The following is a 13,067-nucleotide window of genomic DNA, read 5'->3' as shown; positions in this document are numbered from 1 at the left end:
TCATTCCCAGATTTCTATCTTTGATATCACTAATTCTTTCCTCCATTTGGTCAGCTCTATTTCCTAAGCTCGTTGTTTTATTCTTCAACTCTTTTATTGAGTTCTCATCTCCTGAATTTCTTTTTTTTATTTTTTTTATTTCAGTGTCTTTGGTAAAGTATTTATTTTGTTCATTGATTTTATGTCTGAGTTCATTAAACTGCCTATCTGAGTTTTCTTGCACCTTGTTGAATTTTTTTAAAACTGCAATCTTGAACTTTTTGTCATTTAAGTCACTTAGTTCCTTGTCTTTAAGTTTATTTTCTGGACTTTAGATGTGGGCTTTTGCAGCGATTGCAATTTAATCCTTTCAGGCAATAATAACATCCAAGTTCACTACTTCCACATTACCTGTTTGGGAAAAATCTTATTTCTAAATTTAATCTTGTGCTTTTTGAGAATGTTGAGGGGCAGAGCCTATTGAATACTTGATTTTGGAAAGTGTTTCCTTAACAGTTTGCTTCTTTTTTCTTTTATTTTAGATCTCAACCTCCTTTCCTCTCTCCCTTTCACCTTCTCTCCTTTCTTCTTGTCAACTAAACATATTTTATTTTTCTTTGTAGTAGAATTTGAAGTTTTACTACAGTTTAGTTTCTTTCTTTTTTTGGAATTTTAATTTTGTTAATCTAGATACGATTTTCCTGATCACATCCTAGTGTGGTATTTATATTTCCACAGTGAACAGCTAACATCATAAAATCTGGTAGGGGAATGGCTTTTAGGTGGCTCCAGGAGGCAGTAGTGGAATGACCTTACTTTGCTAGTGGGTAGTCATTCCACTGCTATGATGACCTGAGAGTCGTCTTGCCTTTCTGATACTACCTTGATACTGTTACTAGGGCCTTGGAAATGGGGAGTGGTCAAACCTTTAGTATTCCTTATCAAAATAGTGTTTTGTAACTGGTCTAAATACACACTGCTTTAATCTATATGTCTCTTTTCCATCTTTTTCCCCCTACAGTTACCAGAGAAGAAAGGAAAAGAAGCAAATACTGGTTTTGGTGGGCCAGTTGTTAGTTCTCTCTATCATGAAGAAATCATCAGGTAATTTTCTCTTCTGGACTTTGATAAGAAGGATATATATATGTGTGTGTGTGTGTGTGTGTGTGTGTGTGTATGTGTATATGTGCATATATGTATACGTTTGTGTATCTATATATTTTTAATGCTGAAAACTTCCATTTGTGAAGCATTTTTTCTTAACATGAAACTGATTTGGTGGTATCTCTAGTAAGATAACAAATGGCAGAAAATAATTTTTTAGTTGTATAATCTTTGAAATCAATATGTCTGAATCAGTGCCAGATAGTAACCCTTTCCACCATATAAGTAGTTGGTAGGGCAAGATTTTATCTCAGATATTCTAAAGCTATGGAGTTTTATTGTTGATTTTCTTCAAAATATTATTTTTAAAGGTTTGAATTTTTATAGTTTATTCTAGCTACAAATTAAAAATTATTTTAGAATGTAAAATGATACACTATGGAAAATATTGTGGAGGTGCCTCAAAAAATTAAACAAAGAATTACTATGGGATCCAGCAATTCTACTTCTAGTTCTATATCCCAAAAAATGAAAGCTGAATCTCAAAGAATATTTGCAGACCCATGTTCGTAGCAGCACTATTCATAATAGCCAAGAGGTGAAAGCCACCCAAATGTCCATTGACAGATGAATGGCTAAACAAAATGTGGTATATTATAAGAGTATTATTCAGCCTTAAAAAGGAAGGAAATTTTGAAACATAGAACATGGGTGAACTGAACCATCAGGACATTATGCTAAGTGAAATAAGCCAGTCGCAAAATGATAAATACTGTATGATTCCATATGCATGAGATATCAAGAGTAGTCAAATTTAAAGAAACAGAAAGTAGAATGGCGGTTGTCAGGAGGGAGTGGGAAATGGGGAGTTATTTAATGGGCATAGAGTTTTAGTTTTGCAAGATGAAAAGGATTCTGGAGAATGGTTGCACAATAATGTGAATATACTTAACACTAGTGAACTGTACATTTAGAAGTGTTTAAGATGGTAACTTTTATGTTATGCATTTTTTTACCACAATTTAAAGACATTTAAAGTTGTTTTGTATAGTTTAACAAAGGTCTTAAATTTTGTATGTTATGTATAAAATTTCTTGGATTTTCTTTCAGCACTGTGTTTGTGTAAATCAGGAAAAATATTCTATCCTGCTTTAAAATCATGTGACACATTTTTCTAAGTTTGTTACTTTACACATAAAAACAAGAAATAGGAATCTCTGATGCTCCTACCCTTTTAGAGATACCTGAATTTTTCTTACTCATTAAAATGATACAAATGAACTGTAATTTTCAAGTGGAAAATTGGGATTACCTAAATTTATTTAAGGGAAATATCTGTTTTAACAGAGTGAAGAGGAAATTGTACCAAAAATGTATGCTTCACTCTAACAGAAGAGTTTGTTGATATTATGCACCACATAAAGAAGTGGTGATAACTCCTGGGTAGCATTCTAGGAGGAAGGTTATTGATACCACTATGAAATCAAAACCTTTAAAAGCTCATAGTTTCCAGTTCATAACCAGTTAGTTAATACTAGGGGTCCTGTCTTGAATCTATTTGCATAGGAAGCCCACCATTTTTACTTAGATTAAATGTTTATTTGGCGTGGGATGGGGGAAGGCTGCTGGAAAATTGAGGGGAATAAAGATACCCTTTAACACTGCTACTGGCCTGGAGTACATTTGCCACCTGATCCCTTTTAGGGTCCCTGAGAATTCTGAGGAATCCATGCAGTTTTGAGGAAACATAGTTTAGAAAGTATTTTTAGAGTTTAATTAGCCTTTCCCTCAGCTCTTATATATTCAGAAAGTGTTTGGGGGTTCTTCTTATAAATTGTGTAGTCCATCTTAAGTCTTCTAAAACAAATGGTGTCTTAGAACCTTAACCCTACTAGTCAGAGTTTATTAATTGTTCAATCAAGTCATTTTTCTACATGGTAAGTGTTGGGGAGGTTAGTCATTCCTTCTCTTGTTTTCCCATAGTCCTTCGTTCACACTTTTTTTTATAGCATTTATCATGTTATACCACATTGAACTATATTTAAAAAACAAAAAAACTTTACTCTTTTCACTAACCTTTTAGTTTGTGGAGGTCCAGGATCGTATTTTATGCATCTCTGTATGCTCACTATCTGAGGAAGTTCCCAGAACTTACAAGGATCTAGCAGAAGTGCCAGAGGTTGGGAGGTGTGCACGCTGCTTCCCCAAGGAGCTGATGGTTTAGCAGTATTGCTCACACAGAGTTATCCTAGTAGCCCTATCATAAAGCAGAGAGTGCGGGTTTGGTTTTCCTGTGATTCACACATCCTCACGTCTTTTCCTAAGCAGTTACGAAAATGTATAGGCTATTTTACTTTCCTAGTTAGATAAATAAATTGAGATAGTTTCTTGAGTTTGCTTTTTTAAAATCACCATACATACTTTCTAACAATATCAGTCACTTTTCTGTAAGTAATAGTGATGTTTATTTTTGTGTGCCAATTTCCTTAAGGCCCCCCAGACTCTAGTAGTTTTCAAAATGGCATGCTGAATACAGTTTCTTTTGAAATGTCCAGTGACCTGACTGACCACACTACCTCTACAGAAGACAAAACAAATCACACGTTCTCCAGGTGAAGTGAGAGAAGGTACCTGGATAATTGGAATATTCCTAAGATAGAGTTAAACTGTATTGGAAGAGTTAACCTACCTGCTTAAACTCCATTCAATTCCTAAAAAAGTGACTCTTGGATACGTAGAATTTTGATCATGAGAAACAGTAACAAAATAATATCACTTACTTTCATAAAGTAGAGGTTTTAATTCAACTCAATACACATTTATGATGAATTGATGACACAAAACATTTTGGATATGTGTGCTTCTCTGCTTCTTCACCTTTGAATAGTATGTTCTCCATATTTTTGACATCTACATGTATATTTAATAAACATTATTGGTTAATCGAGTGAAATACGAGCATCCGCTATAGGCAAAACTGGTTAGTCTTGGCCTTATTTCATTAAGTCATCTACATATTAGTGTTATTAAAATAATAAATAAATAAATAAATATTAGTGTTCTTATGATATGATCTAAATCTTTGTATTCTGGAAGGTATTTTAAAATATGAAACAGTAAGAAACATGAATGTGGGAGAGCCACTGAAAGCCTTTTAACTATTACCAACTGTCATCTATTAGGACAGCAGATCAGAAATTACAGCAACTAGTCATTTTCTTATACTAGAAAATTCATTTTATAATTGAGCAGAATTCCAGCATAACAAACTAGATCATGATAAAAATTATTCTATTCTGAAATGTTGGATTATTCCAGTGAAGGAGCTGCTATTTGTTGAAGTTTATGCAATCAAATTTTGCTTATATTTTGATGAAATAAAGTATCTGGTGTTTTATTTTTTTGCAAGAGAAACTTGTGCTTTAACTGAAGCTAATTGCAGTTTCCTGGCAGAATTATGTTCAATTGAGATGAAAGTAACAGTAGGTTTTAGAGTTTCAGAAATATTAAATGGTAAACTTAAATGAAAGGAAATGTTCTTCTAGAGAACCATTGTTTTTAAAAAGCACATAAAAATGTATTTTTAAGGTCTGTTTTGGAAACTTCAATATACAAACCTCTCATTTCCCCCCCCCCCCAACATTTTTAAAGATCAGGAAAACCAGTATCTTATACACCCCTTTTTATAAGGCTCGGGCACAATTGCTATGGCAGCTTTCCTGACTGATGTGCGTCGTAGGTGATAAGTTAAGGACCCATTTTAGTTTTACTGTAAATGTTTTTAATCTAAGGGCTACTGGGGCCAATTCTGAGCTTACCCTCTGCCTGCTTTGATTCTGACCTTTATTTCCACTCTGTCACAGAAAGTCACACTATAATGTCATAGGTACAGATCTGTATGTTAATATTCCAGGGCCCTGACACCATTTTCTCCTTCGGAAGCTAGTTAATTGTTCTGTAGTGTAATGGAAAGGATATAGTGTGAGGTAATTAAGTGCAAAAAATTATGGAGCCAAACTTCTGGCATTCAAATGTCGGTTCTACCACTTATTAGCTCTGTGACCTTGGACAAGTTGCTTATCTGTAAAATGGGGGTAACTTTTGCATATAGCACATATGTGGGTATAGGAATACGTACACACAGTCACCCTAGAACATTATCTGGCACAAAATAAGTTACTCTGTCACTGTTAGCTTTTACTAGTATTGTTACTCCCCACAGAGACCCAGGACATAAGGCAGAAACTAAAATCACACGTTAGTCTGGTTACAGAATTAGGTAGAGACTGTTTGTTTTTGCAGCAGAAAATGGAAAACGGAAGGGAGAGCCAGTGCTGTTAAGATCTGTGTTTGGAACTATAGAAGCAAGAGAGTAAGAAATCTTGCAACTCACAGATAGTTACTCTAGTGTCGAGATCCGTTGTGCTTCATTTATACTGCAGACTGGCAGATAAAGCTCTGGTTAATAAGAATAGGGCTTTGCAAAGAGTCAATTGGTTCTGTACTACACAGACTGACTCACTTAACAAGAAATCACTTTGGTGATTTGTATACTTAGAAGGTTTTATCTAGCAGTTGGCACATAAATTGAGAATTAGGGCAAGAATTAAAAATACAATAAATGAAGCGTGTACATAGCCATCTCATCCTACAGTAAGATTTTATCGCCCCTGTTATATTTTGTAGTTTGATGCTATGTAATCTATCAGAATTTTATTAATCCCACTTACACAGGCAGCCATCTGGACCTTCTCTGAGCAAGAGCAGACCAGTATACAACTAAAATGATTGATGGGCTCTGGAATTGATTAGTTGTTCTGCGAGACAAATGAACTGTTTTGGCAGAAAATACCAGAGGTCACTGCCGTGGTCAGACACAAAAGCCTGTAGAATTTTAAATAGATTCTTTCATCATTGAGTTATAAAGTTAAAAATTTTAAACAATAATGGATTTTGAAAATGTTTTATAAATATTTCATTGGTGCTCTCTAGTACTGATTATAAAACAGAAGAATATAAGTATGAAAAGCTAGAACAAAAGTGATTATTTTATGCTTTAATTTTGTATTTTTGGTGAAAATCGAACTGGAATGAAAGTAGCGTGAAAGCTACACAAAATTGTACTCTAAAATGTTCCTGAAAGGGGTGTAATTGGAGCAAAAGACTGCAACAGGTATTATTTTATTGTAAGGGATTTATAAAATCAAGTGGTATAAAATTCCATTTCGTTATTTATTCAAAGCTTCACACTGATTGAGAGAAACCTGTTTTTAACAAATCTGTATAAGACTCTGAGGCTTCAATAGTATGTGTTATACATAGTTTGTATCTTAACAATTGAATATTTGGATTTTTATGCTTCAATAGTCTGTCATTCTGGGATACTACTGTCCCATTAACACCACTCATTGCCCTTAGCACCAAAAAGATTATCCTGCTTCCTTCCATCTGTTTGGCTGGTAATGGTGAAATCTTTCCCTATTTCCCTGTGTTGTCCATGATCAACATTGTGTTAACACTTTGGCGATAGGTGATAAATTGGATGACATATGTCTTGTTACATTCTGGTTATTCTTTGAGGACTACACAAGTGTGGATAGGCAAGTGGGAAACTCCCCCTTGAGAATCTGACTGCTCAGAATGAACTTGAGTTATGGATTTATTCAGCCTGTAAAACCTCAGCTGGCATAAATAATTGAGAAAGCAAAGGTTTGTCTGTGGAGCATACCTCAGGGACTCATGGCTCCCTTCCTCCTCTCTACCTCCCTTTCTTATGAAAATGATCCCAGTTGCACTCCTAGATAATAACACACCACGCAATTAAAAGCCATGGGTGGCTGGAGAGAGGAGAAAAGGTTTAGTTAATGAGCTTTTCCTCTTCCAGTGCCCAGGAGAGTCTCAGGAATGACAAGGCGATTAAAGCAAAGAGATAATTATAGATTATGTGAAAATGGGTCCCTTGGGACAAGTGGGTCTTGACATAAACAGTAACTGTTGTAAGAGTCTCTTGGCTCTCATATTTACCCGTTTCTTACGAGCTTTATTTAGCTCTGGTGTCCTCAGTGGCATGGTGCCAACTAAACATATAGGCAAATTCACCGGTTTGCATATCAACAGCCCCTTTTGAACAAGAGGTCACTAATGAACTAAAACCATCATCTTCTCTCCCTCTTCTTTCTTTTTTCATCCCCCCTCTTCCTTTTCTCTACTTGATTCTCTCTTTTCTGTCTACCCTTTTAATCTTTCTCTACTCTCATTCTTATATGCTTATCTGTATGTAGTACCTGTGAAATGCTAGGCACTTAACCTTGTTTGAAAGGTGTGTGTGTGTGTAAAGGTGCATATAGTTATGGGTATGTCGTTCCTAGCACTCTATGTCACATTGGTCTACTCTTTCTCTCATCCCTTAACATATCAGAAATTGTTTCTTCAGGTTCCAAAGCAATCCCCATTATTCTACTTTCCATTATCACCATCATGCGTCGGCACTTTCATTACCACTCTTAAACAATCATCTTTTGACCAGGACAGTTTGAGAACTGGATTCCTCACTTCCTGTGCTGTCTCTTCCCCAGATTTATCACTCAGATCTCATCATATTACTCCCCTGCTTAAAGCCTTTTAATGATTTCCCATAGCACTTAGGATAAAATTTTAAAATCCTTAAGATGTCTTCCAGAGCCCCTCATCATCTCATCTAATGCCCATTTCCTCCTCCCCACTGTCCCTTTGTTCATTCTGCCCAGACTACATCAGTGTGTTCTTATTTTCTTGAAGGTCAAATTAATATTTGTTAGATGAGTTGATTGACAGTGTTATATAAGGATATATGAGAAATGACCTCAGCTTACACCATATGCTAAAACCTTAAAGTAATAATAATGTCAGCTAACATTTATTGACCACTTCCTGTATGCTAATAATTATACTCCATATGTTATGTGTATTATTTCACTTAATCTTCATAATGATCCTGTGAGATGTAGATACTATTAATATCCCTATTTTACAGATGAGGAAACTGACACTCAGCGAGGTTAGATTACTTGCCCAGGGTCACATGGTTAGTAACTGCTCTTAATTGCTACACTATAGTGCTCCTGAAATGTTTGAAGAATCACTGTAATCTCAAATTAATGAAATTGAATTTGATAATTATTATTATAGTAATATAGTAAATTATCTTCAGTTTAAATTTTTAAATTAAATTCCTTTTCCATTTAGTGTTTTTCCAAATGTGCTTTACTGGTAAAATTAGAGACTGTAGTCTTTTACTTATCAATAAATGAATGATGTTTTCTTTGGATTGTTTTTACTGATTTTAGACTTACCTTAATGGTTGAGAATATAACTCAGCTCTGTAGAGCCTGTTAGCCAAGGGGTTCTATGGATTTTTTTCTGATGTGGCCACTGGTTTTGCAGGAATTGATCAGAACTGAATTGTGTTTTCTTACATGCATTTGAAGTATCAGAAATTTTCAACCAACTTTTCTTAGAGTTAAGCAGGTTTTAAAAGGTGAAAATACATTTTCAATGACTAGTGTCTTTATAAATCATGGCTGAATAACTTTTCTAGTATAACGAATTATCTACAAGAATACCCAGGACACAGATCTTTCCTTTGTTGTTGCTTTCTTGAGAAAAAGTATGTTAACAGCATATTAACAACATAAATAAGATAATAAATAGAACTTCTTATTTAAGGCTTTTAGAATTTTCTAGTCCTAGAACTAGGTACAATACATATATAAAACCCATCCAGAAAATAGTTATTACTTGGTGCAAGAAGATGTTGCCATTACCACACAACGGGCATGGGGGAAACTAACTGGTTGTTTCCTTTAACTATCTGAAACCAATCGCAGACCTAGTAGCATTCTGAGAGGGAGGATTGTGACTCAGTGTGTATGAATTCGTTCAACCATTGTTCACTCGTCCATTTGGCACTGTGTATTTTGCACCTACCCTGTTGCTTCATTGACTCTAAAGCACCGTTGGTTTTAGAACACCATTGTTTAGAACTCATACCCCTTTAGAGGTCTTTGTGTGCTCCCAAGCCCCGCAGGTATACATCCTTTAGTCTGAGGAATTAGTGGCATTTGTTTATATGAGTCTTGTGTAGATACTGGCTTACTCTTCTTTGTGTTTTCATTCGTGCAGTAAATCATCCTTTATTGTCTGTTTACTGGAATACTGCTTTATATCTGATTGCTCGTTGTTTGATAAATGCATGAATTGATTTGAAATATTTATTGAATATATCTATTAAATAGCTAGGTATCTGAGCTAGTCCCATAAATGTTTTTTTGTGTTTTTTTTAATTCTGTGAGGGAGATGAAATAGTAGCTAGGTAGACTTCAGGTGGCCTGCCATGAAACCTAACTATTTGAAATATTCTTACAATAAGAAAATGCAATCTTTGTTGAAAGTGGTGCAGATAGCATTTTGGGGAATGGGCAAGGATCTGTCCTTCCTGTGCTTAATGAAAGATGACCATCCTTAAACGCCACCCCCCTTTTCTGTAAGGGTATGTTCTTATATTGCAGGAGAATTCAAAGAAGCCAGTAATTTTTTTCCTTCAGATATATCAAGATCTATCTGTCAGATATATCTGTCGATTTCAGAAAAGTTGAAATAGTCTAAAGAGAGACCTCTGTGTTGTGCTGGGGATAATGTGGGACCTCCCTGAGGTTGGCAGCACAAGCATAACTCATCCTCATCCATAGAGGATGGATAGGATCAACTTATCACTCACCTTCAGCAACGAGAGGGAGAAAGATAACTGGGTGAGAATCACGAGAAAGGAAGATAAAGAGAAGATGTAGAAGGGCACTAACATTTATTAAGGCTCTACTATATTTGGTAATAGTGGAATTCATTTGCATATGTCGTTTCGTGTAAGTATGGACATAGAGCGAAAGATTGCCTATGGAAGACCATTAACAGGGAAATGTAGAGGGAAAAAGAATCTGATTTGTGCGCTGTGTTAGGCGGCAAGAAAGGAAATGGGGAAAGCTGTTGCTCCAGATGTGTCCATTTTGGCCACTAGGTGGTGACATTGTATTAGGACAGCTTGGTTGCTGGCCTGTGAGATAGTCAAGCTTGGAGTGTGGCTACATAACTGTAACAAACAACTAAGCCCAAGAGTATCACTTGATACTTAATTTTTTGTGTTTATAGTAGTCACTCAACTTTGTAGCACATTTGTGGTGAGTTTATTGAGTTTCTTTTTGGTGTTTACATTGTATATTCCAAATTGTTTACATTGTTTACATTGTATACCTGAAGTAATTTAGAAATACCTCTATGTGCCTGTCCTATTTAGCAATGATAAGCACGTATTCAGATGAAAAGGTGCCCCCTGCCCTCCAAGAAATTCATATGCCGAATCAGAATAATTGCTATAAGAAACATATTGAAGATATATTAAGCAAAATAAAAAGTTAAATATGTTTGTACTGTGTTTATTTTTTTATTGCTTATGGCATAGATATACATGCACATTTGGGATTCAGAAGAGGGACCACTCAGACCCTCTCATCTATGAATACCCTTCTTACACATTAGTGGTACTTTAATTTCTGATAATGGAAGTTACGGCCTTGGGTATTATAAAACACACTAGCTTTAATTTTTGGAACTTAAACTGCATTCTTATATTCCTATCCAGAAAATGCAATCCACATACAGAACCTTTTTGTTGTTAATATTCCAAATTACTTATCTTTTTTAGAATCTCTTTGAAGCTACCAGCCCCCCACCCCACCCACCCCCACACACACAAAACACACACTCTGAAAAATGAACATGCATTTACACAGATAATTCTGTATCCTATTTTAGAGAACTCATAGACTTCGTGTTAAGAACTGCTTTAGATTCTGGAATAGACTACAGCTGACTAGTCAAGATATAGTTTGATATAACAGAAAATGTACTATATACAAACAGTTGATCTGAATGACTTGTTCTCCTTTTGATGAATGTGGTGCCATTTGGCAGGTCATATATTCTCTCCTTAACTATGTCTTTATCTGTGAAGTGAAGTTGTTGGATAACAGTAAGTTAATTTAGTATATTGATATACTTAGAATAGTGCCGGGTACATAGTCCGCGTCCCAGTTTTTGTTCCAAGTCTTTCTGTTATTTCATGAAGGATTTCTGAATTTTGTGATGCTCTAATTATCTTTCCCTTAAGAAAATTACTTTATTAATTTTCTTAAGAAAATTACTTGCTAATTATCTTTCCCTTAAAATTACTTTATACAGATACACTAAAGAATGTATTTTAAACTTGGGTAACAATCAACTTATTCTGTTGGCCTGTAAGACAGTAGTAAACTGTTTTCTGATCTTTGGATACTTCTGTACAGACAGCAGTAAATGACCTTCCTACTACAGTGCTACAATTGAAAATTCTGAGTCAGAGGAAATATGTACCTGTCAGTGTGTAAAAGTAACTGGAGAGAGGAAGAGCACCAAGAAAATCAACTCAAGATGTTATATTAGTACCTGTGTACCTTGTTGAAGCGATGAAGCTTTTTCCTATCATTATAATTGCTAAGAACTTGAGTCTTTTCAGAGGTCATATGTTTTATGTCTTATTGAAAACGCAGTCTTGTTCGTGTAAAATTCTTTATAAAGTTTGTCAGCAGCAAACAGGTTAGGTTAAAAAAGATGTAACTTTTATGTATTACCTAGTAACACTAACACTTTATTTTTATTCTAATTAGGGAAGAAGACAAAAATATATTTGATTACTGCAGGGAAAACAACATTGACCATATAACCAAAGTCATCAAATCGAAAAATGCGGATGTGAACATGAAAGATGAAGAGGTATGAAAAGCATGCCCTGTTCGTTATTTTTTTATGTTTTGTTGTTCTGCCCCCATGCTTTTTTCTAAATGGCAAGCCCATGAACTACAACTCCAAGTACAGTATGGTTAAGAGTATATCAGAATGTCTAAATGAGACAGTGGCCCCAGCTGAGATACTTTCTGCATGTATATCCATCATATTTCTGTCCATGTTGTAGAAGTTACTGGATGAAACATGCAGTACTCAGGTAACTTCTATTTGTTCATGATAAAGGGAGAGATTATTGACATGAGTGAAATCTACAGGTAACACAAAAATATTTATAATTGATTTTAGTGTCTTCTGTCATTATATCTGAAACAGGTATATCGTCCTTTGCTCAATAAATATATTTCTAGAAAACTGTGTCAGAATTTTGGTAAATCCAATCATTTAAATGTGGGCCCGCTATTTAAAGGGATCCTATACTACATTATTTTGTAAAATATGTTAGTTCTTAAATTTATTTGTTTTGTGAATAAAACTGTTTATGTATTGAGCTTAAATTGTCCCCGAATTATAGTTTAAAAAGGAGCAAAATTTACTAATTCACTTTTAATCATTTTTCTCATTCTTTGGTAATGCAGTGAAAGCTGATTGAAATGACCAAAAGATGGCAGTTGTTAGGAAGAAGACATGCAGTGATCATCGATAATGTGTAGAGTAGATAAATAATCAACTTATGTATTAATTGAGGGCTCTCTATAGAGGTTAGCCCTTAATATTATCTCACTTTTACGCACCATCTTTTCCTGTAACATATTGTCAATGACAGATGGAATTGAAAATGTAAAACTATAATTCCACAGTAAGGGGGGACCAGTAATATTGTTTGTTCTCTCCTGAGGAAAGAAACAAACAGCCAATAAAGATGTAGCTAGAGAAAAGTAGAAGCCAGATTGTGAAATAGTAAAACTAGGTCTTTTGATTCCAATTAGGGGTCTTTTTTTTGCTTTTTAGGATCAGAATACTTTTTTTTTTCTTTTTTTTTAATATATCAGGCATGATTGCTTCCCTTGATTTTGTCATTTCTCGTTTTTGTGCTCGTGAGTTAAGATTTTTATGAAATTAATACATGTAGATAGTTCAAAGAAAATCAAATAGTGCTATACAAGTATGTCTTA

General features: G+C 34.7%; 1 protein-coding gene across 1 annotated transcript in view; it reads left to right on the top strand.

Moving 5' to 3' along the window:
* Window positions 1-13,067, top strand: part of ACBD6 (acyl-CoA binding domain containing 6) — a 141,620-nt gene that overhangs the window by 51,518 nt on the left and 77,035 nt on the right. The window contains exons 4-5 of the mRNA XM_019733268.2: window positions 1,001-1,083; window positions 11,817-11,922. Coding sequence (XP_019588827.2) covers window positions 1,001-1,083; window positions 11,817-11,922 — 189 coding nt within the window. The remainder of the gene's footprint in view (window positions 1-1,000; window positions 1,084-11,816; window positions 11,923-13,067) is intronic.

This window comes from Rhinolophus sinicus, linkage group LG17 (assembly GCF_036562045.2).
Source record: "Rhinolophus sinicus isolate RSC01 linkage group LG17, ASM3656204v1, whole genome shotgun sequence".
Lineage (NCBI taxonomy): Eukaryota > Metazoa > Chordata > Mammalia > Chiroptera > Rhinolophidae > Rhinolophus > Rhinolophus sinicus.
This window is presented reverse-complemented; position numbering and strand designations above follow the sequence as displayed.